Below are 20,235 nucleotides of genomic sequence, written 5' to 3' on the forward strand. Positions count from 1 at the left end.
ATTGTTAGTTCCCTTTAACTAAGAATTAGAGGTCACGTGATGAACCGGAAGCAGCCGGTCGTAATTCGGGCAGACAGCATGACACTCCATTATGTTGAAATAAATATTAAAAACATCTAAACAAAGAGACTTCGAGTGTATGTGTACTCTACATTTGGCGACGAGTGAGTAACCGAACACCGCGCAATGGGAGAAAACGAACAAAATGCAGCAGCAGCAGTCAGAACTGTTGCAAACATCTCCGTGCCGTCCGTGTCTCCGTTCGACCCACATGGTGATGTTGCTAGCGTGTTTCAGCGTTGGGAAAGATGGCTTAGAAGCTTCGAACTTTTTGCTGACGCTTCAGGATGCACTGACGGAAGACAGAAGAGACAACTTTTGCTTCACTGTGCAGGTACAGAAACCCAAGAAATATTTTTCACGTTCGACCCACAACCGCCAGAGTATGAACAGGCAGCAGAAGCACTGACGAACTATTTCAAACCGGCAAAGAATCTCCCGTACCTCCGTCACATGTTTCGTCAAGCAAAGCAGACTGACAATGAAAGTGTAGCACAGTATGTTACCCGACTTCGTCAACTAGCCAAGGACTGTGACTTTGGCGATGGCACAGCCGACTTCATACGTGACCAAGTGATAGACAAGTGTGCTTCTGACAAACTCCGTACTAGGCTACTAGCAGAAAAAGACTTGACACTGGAAAAATGTCTGTCCTTAGCCGCTTCCAAAGAACTGTCAGAACAACAGTCCCAGTTGATAGCAGGTGAAAGAGAAAACGTGTTTGCAGTCAGACAAAGTAGTGGCAGAGGCAGAATTGACAGAAACACTGACAGTAGCAAATACAGAGGTAGTAGAGGTGCAAACAGTAACGCTAGTAGCAGTGTGAGTACCCACTCAAGTATCAAGTGTGGCCGATGCGGACGTGCAGGACATAAATCTTCTGAGTGTAGATGTTCACAAAACGTGACTTGCTGGAATTGCAATTTGAAAGGCCATTTTGCTGCCCAATGCCGCAAACCAAAACGAGAAACAACCGAAGGCCAACGAGGTCAGCGACAAAACAGAGGACGAGCTGGAAGGAAAAACCGTGGTCGACTTCACTTTGTGGAGGAACAACAACAACAGTCATTATACTCGGAACAACAACCATCATCGGACTCGGATGAATACGTCTTCGCAGTTGAGCCAACCCCCAATGAGGTAACAGTACTGATTGAGGATGAACCCATTAACATGATCGTGGACAGTGGCGCGTCGGTCAACATTCTCAACTCTACAGCAGCTGCCAAACTGAAGCAACGAGGTGCCGAATTTGAGGAATGCAAGCGTACGCTATACCCCTATGGATCACCACCGATAACAGCCAAGAAAATGGTGAAAGCAGAAATCCAAGTCGCAGGAAAACAACCAGTCACAGCTGAGTTCTTAGTCATTCCGGGCTCTCAACCGCCGTTGCTAGGACGACAGACGTCAGAAGAGCTTGGGATCCTGCAAATTGACGTGAACTTCATCCAGAAAGACATTCTGAGCAAGTATCCTGGTATCACTGAAGGCATAGGCAACCTCAAAAACGTTGAAGTGACAATACATGTAGACAAAAGTGTACCCCCTGTTGCTAGAAAACACTCGCGAGTACCGTTCCATCTCAGGAGCCAAGTGGAGAAAGAGCTTGAAAAACTTGAAAAGGAGGATGTCATAGAAAAAGTGTCAGACTCATCGACAGAATGGGTTTCAAGAATAGTGACTGTACCGAAGCCAAAGAAACCAGCCGAGATACGACTCTGCGTAGACATGAGAGACGCAAACAAGGCAATCATGAGGACACGTCATGTCACACCAACGATCGAGGAGCTGGTCACCGACTTACACGGCGCAACAGTTTTCAGCAAGATCGATTTGAGATCGGGCTACCATCAACTGACACTCAAACCTGAATCCCGGGGAATCACAACGTTCTCTACACACTGTGGACTATACCGTTACAAACGTCTCAGTTTTGGCATAAATTCAGCCGCAGAGATCTTCCAACACACCATACAAACTGTGATAGCTGATGTAGCAGGTAGTCGCAACGTCAGTGATGACATTATAGTTTTTGGCAAAGACGCTGAAGAACATGATAGAAATCTGCACAAGCTACTCACCACTCTCCATCAAGCTGGGCTGACCGTGAACAGTTCCAAGTGCCAGTTCAGAAAGAAGGAGATCGAGTTCTACGGATTCATCTTCAGTGCCGACGGACTCAGACCTGACCCAGCCAAGGTCGCTGCGCTCAAGGACGCCGCAGAACCTCAGAACAGCTCCGAACTCCGTTCGTTTCTTGGAATGGCGCAGTACAGTGCTAGGTTCATTCCGAACTTTGCAACCATCACAGAGCCTCTCCGTCGTCTCACCAGACAAGACGTGCCGTGGAGCTGGGGCGAAGAAGAAGCTAGAGCTCTGTGTGCCGTGAAACAAGCACTGTGTGAGTCAGCAACCCTGGTGTACTTCGACACCAGCAAGAAAACTGTGATACTGGTGGACGCCAGCCCTGTGGGCATCGCCGCTCTTCTTTCTCAAGAAAACAAGCCAGTATGCTACGCCAGCCGGGCCCTGAGTGAAGTAGAACAGCGCTACTCTCAAACGGAGCGAGAAGCGCTAGCCATCGTATGGGCCTGTGAACATTTTGACATCTATGTTCGTGGCAGCAGCTTCACAGTGGTCACCGATCACAAACCACTAACCACCATCTGGAGCAAGCCGTCACCCCCCACCAGAATTCAAAGATGGGCCATGCGACTTCAACCCTACAAAATGGAGGTCGTGTACAAGCCAGGCAAGGACAATCCGGCAGACTACCTTTCAAGACATCCAATCCCTGGCACCGTCTCATCCAGAGAGGAGAAAGCAGCGGAAGAATTCGTACAGTTCGTCACCGACACGAACACCCCAGTCGCCATCACCACAGAAGACATCCGGAGAGCAACCACAGGTGATCCCACACTGGTGAAGATCATGGAGTTGGTCCGAACAGGCCGATGGCACACATGCCCACCAGACATGCAGGCGGAAACATTCAGAGCATTCCGCAACGTCAAAGACAGTTTGAGCATCAATGCTGAGCAAGACATCTTACTCCAGGGAATACTAGTGGTCATTCCGAGTGCGCTACAAGACAAAGTCATCAAGTTAGCTCATGAAGGTCACCAAGGTATCAACAAGACCAAGGCGCTCCTACGCTCAAAGGTATGGTTTCCAAACATGACTACAAAAGCTGAGAAGGCCATTCGCGAATGTATTCCATGCCAAGCAAACACCAACAGGAGAAACATGGAGCCACTTGCCATGTCTGAACTCCCCCCAGGACCCTGGCAGCATCTCAGTATGGACTTTTGCGGACCATTACCAAGTGGCGAGAGCCTTCTGGTAATCCAAGACGAATACTCCCGGTATCCAGTCGTCGAAATCGTTCGCAAGACAACCATTGACTCCATCATTCCAGTCGTGGACAAAATTTTTGCCGAGTTCAGTTTCCCAAAAGTGATCAAAACAGACAATGGACCACAGTTCCGATCCGCTACATGGAAAAACTTTCTGACACAGTGTGGCGTCAAGCATCGCAAGATCACACCCTTGTGGCCAAGATCAAACTCGCAAGCAGAGACGTTCAACAAACCGCTTCTGAAGTCAATTCGTTCTGCCAAAATCCAACACAAGAACTGGAAACAGGAAATGTATGTGTTTCTTCGCATGTACAGATGCACACCACACGCAACTACCTGTTTCTCGCCGTACTACCTGATGTTCGGACGAGAACCGAGAACCAAGATGCCACAGCTGCACGAACCGTCGAGCAGCCCAGTCGACAAAGAGCTACGACAGCGAGATGGTGATGCCAAGAAAAGGATGAAGATTGCTGCTGACCGTCGTCATCACGCCAAGCCCAGCAGAATCTCCGCAGGAGATAAGGTCCTGGTTCGTCAGGCCAAGCAGGACAAGTTCTCCACTCCCTTCTGGCCTAAGCCGCTCGTTGTCACAGCGAGCAAGGGCTCTATGGTCACTGCCCTCAAACCCGATGGCTCTACAGTGACCCGCAACGCTGCGATGTTCCGGAGGCTTCCTGACACGACACAGCCCGCGATGCAGGAGGACGAGGCCCTCACCGAGGATGAGGACATCCCCAGCGACGACGTCATCGCCGCAAGAGCAGCCGTCGCAGAGGACATCATCACCAGCAACGGCAGTCGCATCAAAACCCCACCCCGCAGACTTCCCAGTTCCCCGCCCGTGGCCATACAGACTGAGAATTTAGTGCCACATCCCAGCCCCAAGCCCCAGTCAAATTCCAAACATATTCCCCAGTCACTCCCCAGTCCAAAGCAGCCGAAACCCAAATCCCAGTCGCAACCCCAACCCCAACTCCGCAGGAGCAGTAGAAATGTCCGCAAACCAGGACACTTGCAGGACTATGTGCTAGATCAGTAACCGTCATGGACTATCGCTCCAGCATCACTACCATCAGCAGTACCCATATACACCTGGCCGCTGATAACATTGGATTTACCTGGTCATCAAATTCTGTGTTCTTCATTGTGGTGCATAGTTAGCTAGGTATAACCCTAGAAAGGCCCTACTGGCTCGGTTTACCTAGACCATAACTCCAGTATAGTTGTGGAGTTATAGAGTAGGCGCAATTATTTTTTTTTTTTAAATTTATCATTTAGATCACTCTTTTCATTCAAATAGGTGGAGGAGAAGCTGATAATAATTACGCATTACAGGCAAACAAAATAATGAACCTGGTGATTCCTGTTATTATCATGCACTTCAACAAAATAATACTTTGCACCAGTAAACACTAGATTAGTGTACATGTATTTGGTTATGTTGGTTTGTTTGATGAGCAATGGAATTTGACTCAATGCTGAATCTATTGGACTATGCCAAGAAGGCTTCGTTTCATTTTGACATGGCTACGGAGACTGTTTCCAAAGATAAACCTTTCTTTAATTTTAACTTCAAGTTCAAACGTTGATTCATATTATTTTTGGACTGAGTGTGATAATTCATTTCATGTTTAAAATAACTGAATCCTATCATTTATAAAAGTCTCTTGATCAAAGTTTCAATGTTGTTAAAGCAGAAGCTTGTTTAAGCAGGAGCTTGTTTTCTTTTTCTAAGTCAATTCAATTTAAATTTAAATCATATATTATGTAAAGTTTTCATTCAATGTTGGGAGGGATGTAATGTTCTCATATTGAATTATGTCCATTATTGTTAGTTCCCTTTAACTAAGAATTAGAGGTCACGTGATGAACCGGAAGCAGCCGGTCGTAATTCAGGCAGACAGCATGACACTCCATTATGTTGAAATAAATACTAAAAACATCTAAACAAAGAGACTTCGAGTGTATGTGTACTCTACAGGGAATAGCAAAGAAGCAGTGTAAACCAACCAACCTGGTAATGAGCAAGAGTGTTGATATGTTTGCAGTCTCCCTCCACTTTGGAGGTGCTGTCCTCATCATGCAGTACCAGGCGGTTGGTGTCCCCCCGGCTGGGGAACGTCCTGGGAGGAACCTGGCTTTTGTCCGCACAGACCCAGTCTGGCGGATGATCAAACAAGACTGTTGGGGAAGAAGAGAGAAGAGAAAAACAAATGCCATGCATTAGCCAGCCATTCCCAAGTGCACAGCAGCTGTAAGGCTCCGCATCTCATCCCAAAAGCCAGGCCATACATTTTGCTCATTCTGACATGCATTGGAGACATTAACCAGAACAAGGAACACGGTTGCAAAATCTAGAGAAAACTACAAACACAAGAGATAATGTACATATTAATGAAGTGACAAAATGAAGAGTACTGTGTTCTGTAAAATTTGATTGTGGCAGGTCCATCCAAATGGCGTATATTCCTATATGTGCGGTGTGTTTGACTATGTGTGTATACATATGTATTTGTACACACATGCATGTTTGTGTATGAATGAATTCAGTATAAATGCATAAGTTTGTGTGTTCATACGTTTGCATGTGTGTGTGTGTGTGTGAATAGAATAGAAAACTTTTTATTGTCATAAAACCTTAAAGTTTATAAGACACAATGAAACATAAACATGAGCATATTAAGAAGAGAAACATTCATGAACAAATTTCGCCAGCCTTGGCTGTATTTCAGTTAGAAGGATCAATTCACTAGGCTTTGCATTTGGATGACATATATCGATTAGGAATCTGTGTCTGTAAGTATTGTACTTTACACAATTGTCTAAAAGGTGAATCTCATCTTCTAAACTGTTACAAGTATCACACAGTCTTTGTTCTTTCGGTGTATTTTTATATATTCCCTGTTTGATTTGTAAGTAATGGGCACTGATTCGTAACATGGTCAGTGCTTTCCTGTGTTGTGTATTTGCTGTATTCTTTAAATATGGTTCAATTTTATAATTTGTCACAGCGTTCTTGTAAAATGCTAATTTAGATGAACTGTCATGTTTCTGTTTCCAAAATTTTATATATTCATTTTCAAGCTTCTTTGATACAGCATACTTTAATCTTTTAACACTAGAAGTGAACTGATTTTTCCAAACATGATCTAATCCAGTGCCAGTTAATACATTTCTTATGAAAAGCAGCCACTGAACATTTTCATTTGTTTGACGATACACGCAGTTATATGTTGTGTATACAAGTGAATTTTGAGGAAGCTCTAATATGTGTATCCAATAGCCAGTAACTTGACATATTATTTTTAGGCTAACAGGAAATCTTCCTAATTCTCCTAAAACGGGGAGAACCATTGCTCTTTTATGTACACCAAGTAACTGCTTATAAAACTTGACATGAAGTCTTTCATGTGGAAATTTGTTGAAAAGACAATTACTGAATAATTTGAATAAATTAAACGATACATTTCCTGCAACATCATATGGGAACCAAACTTCTGCTCCATATGATGAAATAGGCGTTATCAAAGTATCATATAACTGACACATGATATCTATATTCATATTTGTATTATGAAATGTTCTGAGTAGCACATGTAGAGCCTTATTTGCTTGATTTTTAAGATGACCTTGTGCTCGACTTAAGTTGCCATTTCTATGAAATACACCCCCTAAATATTTATATTCTTCTGCTGTTTCAATTATGCCCTCTCCACATTTAAATTGTAGGGGCATTTTAGGGACAGTTTTTGAAAAAAACGATTACTTTTGTCTTTTCTCTATTCAAACGTAAGCCCCATTGACTGCAATAAGAGTGTAAAATGTTAAGCTTTTGTTGCAAGCCGTCTTTAGATAATGATAAAATAACTAAATCATCTGCATATAAAAGACACGGGATTCTAGTAGATGAAGTGTTGTGAATTGTTGGGGAGTTCATATCTGTCATATCTGTGGTGATATCATTTATGAAAATATTGAATAGATTTGGGCTGAGTGTATTTCCCTGATGTACCCCTTTTCGAATAATAAATTCTCTGCTGAAATGATCTTGTGAGTTTGCGTAGATTTTAGCATTCGTATACATATTTTTTATGATATTAAAACATTTACCTTTTATTCCTATCCGGTGTAGCTTCAGCATCATTGCATCATGCCAAACACTGTCGAACGCTTTTTGAAAATCTACAAAACAACCATATAGTCGACTGTTTTTTCTTTTTATTATCTCATCTACTAGCTTTTTTAAAACAAAGACTTGATCAGTGGTTCTATAGTTTTTTTTTCGAAATCCGGCTTGTTCTTTGATCAAAACGTCATTAGTCTCCAGATATTCATTCATTCTTGTATTCTGGATTGTGCAGAATACTTTACCTAATGTATTAGCCAGTGTAATCCCCCGATAGTTATTTGGGTTCATTGGGTTGCCACTTTTATATAAAGGGATACTGATACCAGTTTTCCAATTGTCTGGATACATACCTGTTGTATATATTATATTATATAGCTTTTGCATGACAGGTAACAGAACCGGAAGACTGCTTTTGATCATCTCATTAATTTTGTTATTGCATCCCTTCCTGGTGATTTTTTTGTTTTTTTGACTAAGGCATGCCTTTCGTATTTCTTCTTCAGTAATTTCTTTATTGAAACTTAATGTATTACCATCTTGAACTTGTTTTTTGCTCGTCATTTATTTCCATGTCTTTTCCAATTAAATTTTCTAAATGATAAATCCATTTTGAAACATTTAATTGATGTTTACATTCGTTCTGTTCTCCCATTGTCTGTAAAGTTTTAACTGTTTTCCATGCTGAATTTGGATCTTTATTGAGCGCCTCGTTTAATTCTTTCACTAAGAGATTTTTATATGAATGTTTCTTTTGTTTTACCAGTTGTTGTATATCTTGCGTTAAGCAAAATATTTTTGACGTGAAGACTGATTGTATGGCTGCCTATTTAACGCATTCAAAATTGATTTAATGTCTCTCCTGTGTTGATAAGTCTCTGTCAAACCATTTTTTATTTCTTCGGCGTTTTTGCTTATGAAATCTACATTCTGTTGTTAGACTAACATTCTGTTGTTAGACTAACATTCACAGCTGACATCATTATTTGTGTGAATTCATTAACAAAGTCATTCACTTCGATATCATTAACGATAGATTGATTAACAGTTTGACTGCTCAGTTTGTTATATAAATTATGTATTATATCCATGGTAAACCTAAAGCTTTGACATATGCTGCTGATGAATATTGATCCCAAATGTATTTTTTTATCAATATAGTTTTGTTTAAATGTATTTTTAAGTAAACTTCTATCATGAGATTTATCTACTTTATTTTGTTTTTGTCTCCATAATCCAGTCATAAACAATTTTAATTCTAGTTGGCAATGATCAGAAAATCTTGTAAGAGAGTGAACTTTCATGTGTAATATTTCCTGACAAATTGCCTTAGAGCAAATAAAATAATCTACAACACTGCTACCATGCTGATTATAGCATGTGAAACGCCCATGAAGATCACCCAGTGTTCTTCAATTAAGGATGCAGAGATCATTGTCAATGCACATTGATATCAATCTTCTGCCAGTTCTTTGTATCAAAGAGTCCATGGAATTTCTATCACACTCTGTGTCAAATGAATAAGTACGTGGTAAATTATATATTGTTATCAGAATCCATCTTAATGTAATCAGTAACTTGCGCAGTTCGTGCATTAAAATCACCACACAATATAACATTTCCTTTTACTGTTAATTGTTCCACGCTGTCCTCTATCTTGTCCCATATGCTCGCGGTGTTGTCCCGACCAAATGACGATGTTTGTGGTGGGATATATACACATCCAATGTAAATATCATTGTCATTGTTGGTCCCAGTTATCATTAACCATACTAGATCACTGTTGCTATATGGTAGAATTCTGACGTATCTTCGGATATTTTCTTTGATATATACCGATATACCACCAGATGAACTTGTTGCTTTACTCCGTTTTTGTCGTACATAGTGAATTCCTGGTGAGAATTCTGGAAGATATATATTATGTGCACTTTCTTTATTCAGGTGCGTTTCTTGAAAAAAAAAGTATGTCATATTCTTTGAAATCCAATGAAACATCGGGGTCAACTAATTTATTTATCTGAAGTCTGTCAATTGTCTCTTTATAGCCCTTATGGTTCCATGATAATATCTTTAAAGTTGTTTTTGGCATTAGACAATGAAAAAAAGAAAAAGAGAAAGAAAATAACCCAAAATATATAATACAGTTAATGCGTGTTAACTCAATACAATACTGTCTGCAAGATCTACAATGTCAGCACTTCATCAGTAGACGTAATAGTTGCTTGTTGACCTGTCATTATTGTACCAGTTTTTTCTCCAGTGGTGGTCCACTGCATGACGGCCAAGACCATCTTCCCTGATGTCATAGTAGACAGAATTATCATATCGCCCTTGATTGTATCTTTGACTTGTGGCAGTGTTCATGTTTGATGAACGTGGTAGACGATGCTGTGTAGCGTGCTGTCGGGATCTTCTCATCTGTCCAATGTAGGTGATGTTCTCTTCGTTGTTGTGATTGAAACCTCTGTTTGTCGTCTTGTATCCTTTGTAGAATCCAGCATTGTGGTTGTTGCTCCTGTCGTAGTTTCTTCTGCGGAATTCTCCCTCTCTTCGTTGTTGCTGGTGTGGTCTTTGGTACTGGCCTGTTGTTTTTCTAATATTGTTAGTCGAGGAATATCGTTTCCTTCTAGGTCTTTCCCACAAAATAGCTTCCAAATGTCGACCAATGTTTCCTGCAAGGATACTGTCTCCTTTCCTGTTTGGGTGGATCTCATCTTGGAGATGGCGAGTTGTCTGAAGGCTGTCGTGTCCCAGGGAGGACATGGTGTCAGCGTCATGAAGTTTTGTGAAGGTCAGGGCGTTCAACAGTGCCACTTTGTGGTTGAGTTTATCTGACTTTGTTGCAGTTGTTTTGCTGATTATAATTTTTGTTGTGGGGTGTTTTGTTCTGATTGTTGTGACCGCTGCAACAAGGTTGTTGCATGTTTTTTCAGCTGTCATATTTTTTAGGTCGTTGATACCAGAGTGAATAAGTATGGCGTCTGGGTGTTCTGAATCATGCATGGAGAAATTTTCAATTGTTGACAATCTTCTTTTATCAATGTCCAGGCCATAAGAACGACCAAGTCTGTCTGCTTGCACTCCTTTCAACACTGAGTCATGGAGCAGGGAAACTTGTGGGAGTTGGGAAATTTTGTGGGTGTCCTGACAATTCTCGTCCTCGTCGTTGTCCGTTGTGTTGCTTTCAGAGTCCTGTGTTTCCTCTGAACTCTCCCTTGCCCAGCTGTTGGTGTTGTTTCCGTGCCTGTCCGCGTTTTGTTGTGGCGACCTCTTTTTCTGTATAGTGGCTTTCTCTTTTCTGTCGTGTTTGGCTCCTTTTGAAGGGCCAGTTCGGGTTTTACTTGTGGATAATAAGTCACTTGAAGACTTTACAGCCATGTTGATTGAGGGGGCTGCCTTCGCCGGCTCAGCTGTTGATCCTGGTGTGACTGAGTGTTTTCTGCTGACCGGTGTCTGGTGTTTGGCTTTGTCATGAATACCCGCAGAATATGTGTTCTGACTATTGAAAGGGCACAATTCAACTGATGGTTTTACGGTGGATGTTGATTGAACAATTTGATTTGAGGGAATGGACGAAAGTTTTGGGATAGAGGGTTCATTCACAGAGGGTTTCTTTGGTGAGAAAAAGGACTTGATGGACGATTTCAGGTTTGCAAATGCCTTCTCTTCTGTTTGGACTGTGGCATGGGATGTGGTCACTTGAATGGATGGTTCCTGTGGGAGTTGGTGGGACCGTAGAGCTTCTTTTATATTTGACATCAGTTCCTCTTTGCTTGTCACATTTTGGTGTGTATATGTAACATTGATGTAAGGTGTTAAGTATAAAACGAATGCATGTGTGTGAGGGAGTGGTGGAATATACATGTTTGAATGCATGTTTAAGTGTGCATTGTGCTTGTGTGTGTGTGTGTGTGTGTGTGTGTGTGTGTGTGTGTGTATAATTTGCTAGTCACATTTTGGTGTGTATATGTAACATTGATGTAATGTGTTAAGTATAAAACCACATGTTTTGTAAAGCACCTGGAGCAAATTTCTGGATAGTGTGCTACATAATAATCCATATCCATGATAATATTCATTTTTGAACATGACTCTTCTTCCTGCAACCCCCACATTTATTCCCATGTACGAGCAGGCCTTTTACACATTGGGCTGTTTTTACCCGGACATGTAGGCAGCCATACTCCATTTTCAAGGTTGTGCATATTGACGATGTTCTTGTTTCCATATCCAAAGATCACTGACATGGATAACAGGATCTTAAATGTGTGTATTTGATCTTTTGCTTGAGAAGGGGGTTCAGGCACCAGCAGGTCTGCACATATGTTGACCTGGGAGATTGGGAAAAATCTCAACCAGGTGTGCCAAAACTGGGGGCGAACTCAGGCAAGAATCCAATGCTTTATCAATTCCACCACCGCACCCATTGAGCATGATTCAGAATTATATTTACATTTAAACTTAAAGATGATCTATAACTCAATCTCTCCTTGCCTTAACAAAAATAAACCCCATTTGATCCAAGAGGTAAGATTAAATTGGTTCCAGATTTGAATTATTGTGCTTTTGTGAGAAATAATATTTCAATAAACTTAGGGTTGTTCCCAAATAAAAAGTGTAATTTTTGTAAAGACAGAAAAGAACACAATTCTATATTATCTATGGAACTGTAACCATGTACAATTTCTTTTTAGCAGACTTTGTAATACATTCAAAAGAAAATTGGTTAAATTGTGATGGACTTGTTCTCAGCATTGGTGCTTTTGAATATGATAACAAAACAAAAACTGATAATAAATAAATAAATAAATAAAATCCTCACATATTTTATCAATAGCCAAATTTTTTGTATAAAATGTAGAGTTCATAAAGTAAAGCCAATTTACCATTCAAATCTTCATAAAAGATCTCAAATGAAGTTTACAAATGTGCTTTTAAAACTACTATGGAATAAATCAAATTTGTAAAATGGGCACCATGCACATATTTATACAAGAGTAAGCTTTATAATATCAAATGGAATGAATGTATTTATGAATATTTATTGTTATGGCTATACTATTTTCATGTGGAATTATCAATATTTAGAAAGCAATATTATGTTTTTTTCTCCTCCTAATGTACAAAGTATACCTTTGTCTGTAAAACTTTGTCTGAAGCCATAATTTGGAAAGGAAAATAATCCACTTGGATAAAATTTGAATCTGTAAAAAAATTACCTATGCATGGACACTGACATTCTGCATGTCCATGAAACAAAAATAGATAACTTCTCTCTTTAAATTCTTCATTAAGTGTATGCCCATCAAAATTTGTCAAAAAAAAGAAAAAAGAAAAAAAAAAGAAAAGAAAAACACATAATTTTTGTTTAGACCTATCATCACACACAGACTTGCAAACTGTCAATCTGCATAAAGATCAACAACTTGCAGACAAACAAGCATACCTTATCTACACAGCATTTGTATTTGAAAATACACATTACCTTAAAATTCTTCTGGATAAAAAAAGTGCAAATAGTACTAGATTGTGCAAACCGAATGCAACATTTTAGAGAAATGTTAGACTCTGCAGGCACAAACTGAACACAACATTTTAGAGAAAGGAATGAACTCTTGAACAAGCTCAAAGGGAAAAGAAAGAAAAAGGAAATAAACAAGAGAGCCTAGGCCTTCAAGACTCACTTGTGGTATATACTTTATCCAATAAAGGAATCATGAGAGGAAAAAAAAGAGAGAAAAAAATCATTTAAAAATGTGTTCTGTATTAATAATTATAAAGCTCTAAAAAAAAATTTAAAAAAAGAAAAAAAAGAAAAAGGAGGAGGATTTGTATTGATCAATGCAAGTCAAGTTAAGCTCAGAAACAAGAAGGTTTACTACAAGACCATAGTGAATCTGACAGATATAAAAAATTAATACCTAAAGTTATGATTTTTAACGCAATGAATTCAATACTTTATTCAATGTGACAGCACTGTTTAAATCATGTTATTTTGACAAATCTCAATTATTTCAGAATTTTTTTTAAAGTTTGTGGTAAAGGAGATGCTGCATTGCCTCTGACACACCACAACATGCTGTTTCCTCTAGATCTGCATGACTGGCGTATGGAAGCCTGCTGAAATCAAGAAAGCTCTGTCTTAGGAGTGCTGTTGATTCAAATTTTTTAAATTTTATGTTCATTCAAGTTAATTCAGAATCAAATTAATGTTCATATGCAGTAAACATGTCAATGATGTAGTTAGTGTCATTCTAAGTGTTCTGTCCAGAATTTGTACTCAATCTTTTCTTTTAGTTGCAAACAAGAAAAATGATGTCATGCCATCTTCAAATCCAAACAAACATTCAGGCAACTAACAGAGAAGAGCCTAACATATTTTCTGTATTATAAACCTCAACAAAATAAACTGTTCATGATCCAGAAATATGACTTAATGAGTGGACTTTTTTTTCCACTCCAAAGTAGTTCATTCCAAATTTGGTATGGACAGAGAAAGTATTTCCAGAGAAATTGAATCTGTAAAACATTTACCATGGACACACAGACACACACAGACAACTGAACATCATCAGGTTATTTCATACACTCACTTTGTTTACACAGGTGAGTCAAAAATGATAACACTTGGATACAAGGCATTCTTTTCAGAAAAGACATGCAACTGAATTTTGCTCTTCTCGGAGAAGACATGCACATCTAACACATACAGGTCCCCAACACCTCTCCAATGAACTTGCTCTCCTCACAATGCACACATCCACATTTTTTTTTACCACATATATGTGCACCTCTCTCTCAAATGGACAGTAACATTAATAACATTAAAACTGCTTAAAGCAAAGTACAGACAGTTTCTTCTTTTACTAACATGCACAGAATATTAACATCATGAGTGCTGTGTATGCACACACACACACACACACACACACACACACACACACACACACACATATATATATATATATATATATATATATAAGTCCACATCACCTCATGAATTTTCCCCATTTCTATTTTAAAGTTGTTGTGCCCTAATGGGCACCAGTAGGAAAGCTTGATGTATCTAATCATATTATTCACAGGAAGCAGTACCCAATCACACTTTGTATGATCATTCTATGATGCTATTTGAAGATCCTATTTAAAATACTCCACTTAGAAATTCAGACCATGCTTTTGAAATGGCAAATACTGAACCAAAACTGAATGAATGTAGCTTGAAACAGCAGTGTGTTACACAGAACTTTTGATATATTCAACCCAAGATTTTGCAGAAGCTTTACAAGACATTGGTGACAATGAATTTAGTGCTGGGTGTGGCAAAATCTTGTCTGATGGTGTACTTGACAATAATGAAAGTAAAAGTGATGATTTGCAAAGAGGGAGAAGGGTGGGGAAGTTGTGGAGCAAGATGTTTCATGCAAAGGAGAGTGGAGTAGGAGGCTGAGTACTGCTCTGGCTGACCTAGTGTTGAACTCAAAGACAAACCCTCCACTTACTCAGGGCAGGGAGGTATGGAGGGAGTGATGAAGTAATGAAGAGGGGTAGGGAGGTATGGAGGAAGTGATGAAGTGATGAAGAGGGGTAGGGAGGTAAGGAGGGAGTGATGAAGTGATGAAGAGGGGTAGGGAGGTAAGGAGGGAGTGATGAAGTGATGAAGAGGGGTAGGGAGGTATGGAGGGAGTGATGAAGTAATGAAGAGGGGTAGGGAGGTAAGGAGGGAGTGATGAAGTAATGAAGATGGGTAGGGAGGTAAGGAGAGAGTGATGAAGTGATGAAGATGGGTAGGGAGGTAAGGAGGGAGTGATGAAGTAATGAAGATGGGTAGGGAGGTAAGGAGGGAGTGATGAAGAGGGGTAGGGAGGTAAGGAGGGAGTGATGAAGTGATGAAGAGGGGTAGGGAGGAGGGAGTGATGAAGTGATGAAGAGAGACATGGAGGTAAGGAGGGAGTGATGAAGGGGGGAAGGGAGGTAAGGAGGGAGTGATGAAGAGGGGAAGGGAGGTAAGGAGGGAGTGATGAAGAGGGGAAGGGAGGTAAGGAGGAAGTGGTGAAGGGGGGAAGGGAGATAAGGAGGGAGTGATGAAGTGATGAAGAGAGACAGGGAGGTAGGGAGGGAGTGATGAAGTGATGAAGAGGGGCAGGGAGGTAAGGAGGGAGTGATGAAGAGGGGCAGGGAGGTAAGGAGGGAGTGATGAAGAGGGGCAGGGAGGTAAGGAGGGAGTGATGAAGAGGGGCAGGGAGGTAAGGAGGGAGTGATGAAGAGGGGCAGGGAGGTAAGGAGGGAGTGATGAAGAGGGGCAGGGAGGTAAGGAGGGAGTGATGAAGTGATGAAGAGGGGTAGGGAGGAGGCAGTGATGAAGTGATGAAGAGAGACATGGAGGTAAGGAGGGAGTGGTGAAGGGGGGAAGGGAGATAAGGAGGGAGTGATGAAGAGGGGAGGGAGATAAGCGTGTGTGTGTGTGTGTGTGTGTGTGTGTGTGTGTGTGTGTGTGTGTGTCTGTGATTTTTATTTCCCTGAAAAAACTAGACTAAAAGGAACAGTTTGCTGACCCCATTTTGACTGCAGTTGCCAAGAAACTGTGAGTGAGTGCTAGACTGGGTACGTATAGAATACCAGAAGTCTGGATTACATTTCATGATTCTATGTGTTCATGAAGTATGGTGACACATCTATTTCTTTATTTCTTTTCTAAGATGTTCAGAAATCTACAACATATATTCAGACTGAATGTGGAATTTGTTTATCTGACGTTTATGACCACTCTTTGGTAACCCCTGATTTAAATAAACTTCAAACTATCTAAAATCCATAGTGTGTTCTTTTTCCTTTGAGAAAAGTATTGATTATGTATAATTTCTTGCAACAGACCTTTTTCTATTAATCATTAACATCCCTGAACAAAGACCGCTTAGCAACAAAAGTCAGAATAATGCATGGCACTGAAGGGGTTGATAATAACGAAACATTTCTTTTGCTGTTTTGAGTTCTGTGCACTTCAATACTATAAATCAAAATGCAAAATGTGGAAATATTTTTGTGAAGTTTATGCCATTGGCATTTCAGATATATTTAGTGTAACATTTTCCCCCACTTAGATCCACCAAGAAAACACTGTAATATATATATATATATATAGACACATACATAACATACATATTTACAAACAATCATGAGAATCATACACAAATAAACTGGAGCAGAGTAACAAAGAAATCTGGTAACTCACCTAGGTCTAACTCATCTTTTGGTGGACGACTACTGAAAGGAGCATTTTTATAGATGGCATCCAGGATTTTCTCTTTGACTTGAGAAATGGTGTCACAATCTAGCACCTTGACAGGGTGGGCGGGCTGTGTGCATCGGTCCACATCCACATCCAATACATACAGTGTCTGGAACCAACACCACCACTCACTGCTACTACAGGTATTTGGAATCAGAAAGAATGGGTTTCAAACATGATCAATGTCCAGGAAAAACCAGATGCAGACGGCATATATACTTTTTATTTAGCTTCTTTCCCCATTTGAATGTCTCAAACATAAGGTTTTCAAGATTTCTCCTTGCTATGATCAAAATTCTTTCAATCTGAATTAATGGATTTTACATTTCTTTCAACTGGAAATACTGCACTTCTTTAACAGGTGGTGATTTTTTAGTTCCTAACAAAAAGATATGGTGAAATCATTTGATTTAAAATTAGGATAAATCAATCATTAACAACCAATCAGATCACAGTGATAGGTTTTCTGCTGCAGCAGTTGATCCCTGACTCACCAAGGATTTGTACTGGATCTGCTGTCGTATCAACTTGTCTTCACTGAGGGAGTACCTGGCCTCCCCAGTGATGGAGTCCACAGGACCTTTAGATGTCTGCTGTTTGATGGCTTGGAACAGCATGAACAGGGGCTCTCCTGCACACTCCTGACACACACACATACAAAGAGATAAATACATCTGCTTGTGTACATGAAATGACATTTATGAGACAAGGTTTACTTTGACCTACTTTTCAGTTGCAATTCATGAGTGCAACATGTGACAACTTTATAACTATCCTACATGTGCCACCACATTGGTTCAAATGTTAAAAATGGAACAAAATGGAACGATGTGAAAAAGAGTATTAGTTATGCATTCTTTTATGGTGCATTCACTTGAATTTAAAATAAAAAAGCAGTAGCAAAAGTATCCACTAGCTTTTATATTTTGAGGTACAGTGCATGAAGCTAAACAGGGTAAAGCATGATGCTTCTGTACAACCATCACATGCTCTTGAAAGTTCACCTATTTCCTGGATGTGAGCCTTGACCACAAACCCTGAGATTCCAAGGAAGAGACATTGTCATGATATCTCTCTCCCTGAGATTCCAATGAAGAGACATCGTCATGAGACCTCTGTCTCATTAAAGCTGTTCACTGTCTCATTGTTCACTCTGTCTCACTAAAGCTGTTCACTCTGTCTCACTATTCAATCTGTCTCACTAAAGCTGTTCACTCTGTCTCACTTCACTCTGTCTTACTGTTCACTCTGACTAAAGTTGTCACTCTGTCTCACTGTTCACTCTGTCTCACTGTTCACTCTGTCTGACTAAAACTGTTCACCCTGTCTCACTATTCACTCTGTCTCACTAAAGCTGTTCAGTCTGTCTCACTTCACTCTGTCTGACTGTTCACTCTGTCTCACTAAAGCTGTTCACTCTGTTTCACTAAAGCTGTTCACTGTTTCACTAAAGCTGTTCACTCTGTCTGACTGTTCACTGTGTCTCACTAAAGCTGTTCACTCTGACTGTTCACTGTGTCTGACTAAAGCTGTTCATTCTGTCTAACTGTTCACTCTGTCTGACTGTTCACTCTGTCTGACTAAAGCTGTTCACTCTGACTGTTCACTCTGTCTCACTAAAGCTGTTCACTCTGTCTCACTGTTCACTCTGACTAAAGCTGTTCACTCTCACTGTTCACTCTGTCTCACTAAAGCTGTTCAGTCTGTCTCACTTCACTCTGTCTGACTGTTCACTCTGTCCCACTAAAGCTGTTTACTCTGTCTCACTAAAGCTGTTCACTCTGTCTCACTGTTCACTCTGTCTTGCTAAAGATGTTCAGTGTGCAGGCAGAGTGAAGTTCACCCTTCGAATTTGAAGATGACCATGGCTTCAGAAATTAGAAGGAAGATTGGTGGCTGTGGGTCCAGAGTGACTGATGAGGCCAATACAGGCCCTGAAGGCTCGCCTACATGTAAGACACAAGTGAGTGGGTGCTGTCGTGGCAGTAGATGCTGCTTGGGTCTTGTGCACAGCACACTTTCGTTGTACCTTCTTTTTTGCAGGTAGACAGCTATGAGGGATCCCCACCAGCTGTGGTAAGCTGGCCAGGGAGAAGTGAAACAGGCTATGTCTGAGGCACCTTTTGTAGCCCCTTCCTTCATGGAGGTGAGCAGAGTGATCCTAAAGAGGGCTGCTCAGACACCCTGGGGCTGCCGAACTCCACTGCTGCTGTAGTCCTGTAGAGAGCAACCCTATGCCCTGGGCTGCCTGTGTGCGGGCTTGTGACTACAGCTTCCAGTGTATCCACACCTGCTGCTTTGCCACTCCCTTGTAGCCACAGGACTTGAGGTGTTGTGCAGTGTAGTTTGAAGTCATGGCTTGCACTTGATTTAAAGTGAGGGAGAGTTGCTTAAGTCGTCAGCCTCACTCTCTCGTCCCACCCTATCTGGACCCAGTGCAAGACATAGGATGGCTGGAGATAGGTCAGGATGCAGTAGATGGCCAGCAGTGTTCTGCATGTGTCTCACTGCGCCCGTTTAGTGCTCCACGGTGCATTGCTAAGAGCTAATTTACACTAGGCATCTCAACTCCCAGCAACTAGTTGTGCTAGCGTTGCCGAGCTAGATGAGGAAGGATATTGTGAGTTGGTGGCAGTTGTCGACCCTTTATTTTTAGATCTAGCCTATCTGGTTTTCCCGATCAAGATGCGCTTCAAGTTGCCGTAGCTGAAATAGATATCACCTCCAACCCAATATCCTATGGAGTTGGCCGCCAACTTCGACGTTGGCGCCAGTTGACATGCGCGTTTACACAAGATGCGCTGAGTTGAGGCAACCTTTTTCTCCACCGCGTGGCATTGCTCGACTCGCAAGCCAAGCCTCGCTCGCACGCACGCAGTGTGTGTTTTTTGGACGCGATAACTACGATTTAAGTTGATTTACGTTGACAGAGGTTGTGGCAACTAGTTGGTGTGGGTTACTGCATCTTGTCTCAACTTGTACAGTTGGTGTGCGCACAGTACATAAACCAGACCATCACACGATATCTTTGCGCGCATTTCATTCAAATCTTTGGCTGCTACTAGGGTTTTTCACTGTCGACCCTGCAACAACAAGATGTCGAGTCCTGATTCCGCAGTTGTTCCTGATGATGTGCCGTCGACTCCTGGAGATGCTGCAGAGCACACCCCGGGGATCGAGTCCACCCCCACCCAGACTGACAAGAAGGGCAAGTCCCTCAAGCAGCACAGGCTCACCAAGAATCAAAAGGAGCAGGTCTTGGATTTTCTGAAGAGAAATCCCTTTCTTTTCGACAAGAGGCAAGATGGATACAAGGATCCCGCACTGAAACATTGGACATGGACGGAGTTTGCAGCAACCCTTGGCCTGTCGTATGCTGATGTCACGGGCTG

At 41.2% G+C, this 20,235-nt stretch overlaps 1 protein-coding gene across 9 annotated transcripts in view; it reads right to left on the reverse strand.

Moving 5' to 3' along the window:
- The window catches only part of LOC143284774 (plexin-A2-like), a 561,646-nt gene that overhangs the window by 31,795 nt on the left and 509,616 nt on the right, over window positions 1–20,235 (reverse strand). For 8 of the 9 annotated variants that reach the window (XM_076591753.1, XM_076591756.1, XM_076591755.1 and 5 more), the window contains 3 exons: window positions 17,338–17,484; window positions 16,787–16,952; window positions 5,440–5,606 (listed from right to left, as the gene is read on the reverse strand). In XM_076591753.1, the coding sequence (XP_076447868.1) occupies window positions 5,440–5,606; window positions 16,787–16,952; window positions 17,338–17,484 (480 nt within the window). The remainder of the gene's footprint in view (window positions 1–5,439; window positions 5,607–16,786; window positions 16,953–17,337; window positions 17,485–20,235) is intronic. The other variant, XM_076591761.1, reaches the window with a different exon arrangement.

Source organism: Babylonia areolata, chromosome 8 (genome assembly GCF_041734735.1).
Source record: "Babylonia areolata isolate BAREFJ2019XMU chromosome 8, ASM4173473v1, whole genome shotgun sequence".
In the NCBI taxonomy this organism is placed as follows: Eukaryota; Metazoa; Mollusca; class Gastropoda; order Neogastropoda; family Buccinidae; genus Babylonia; species Babylonia areolata.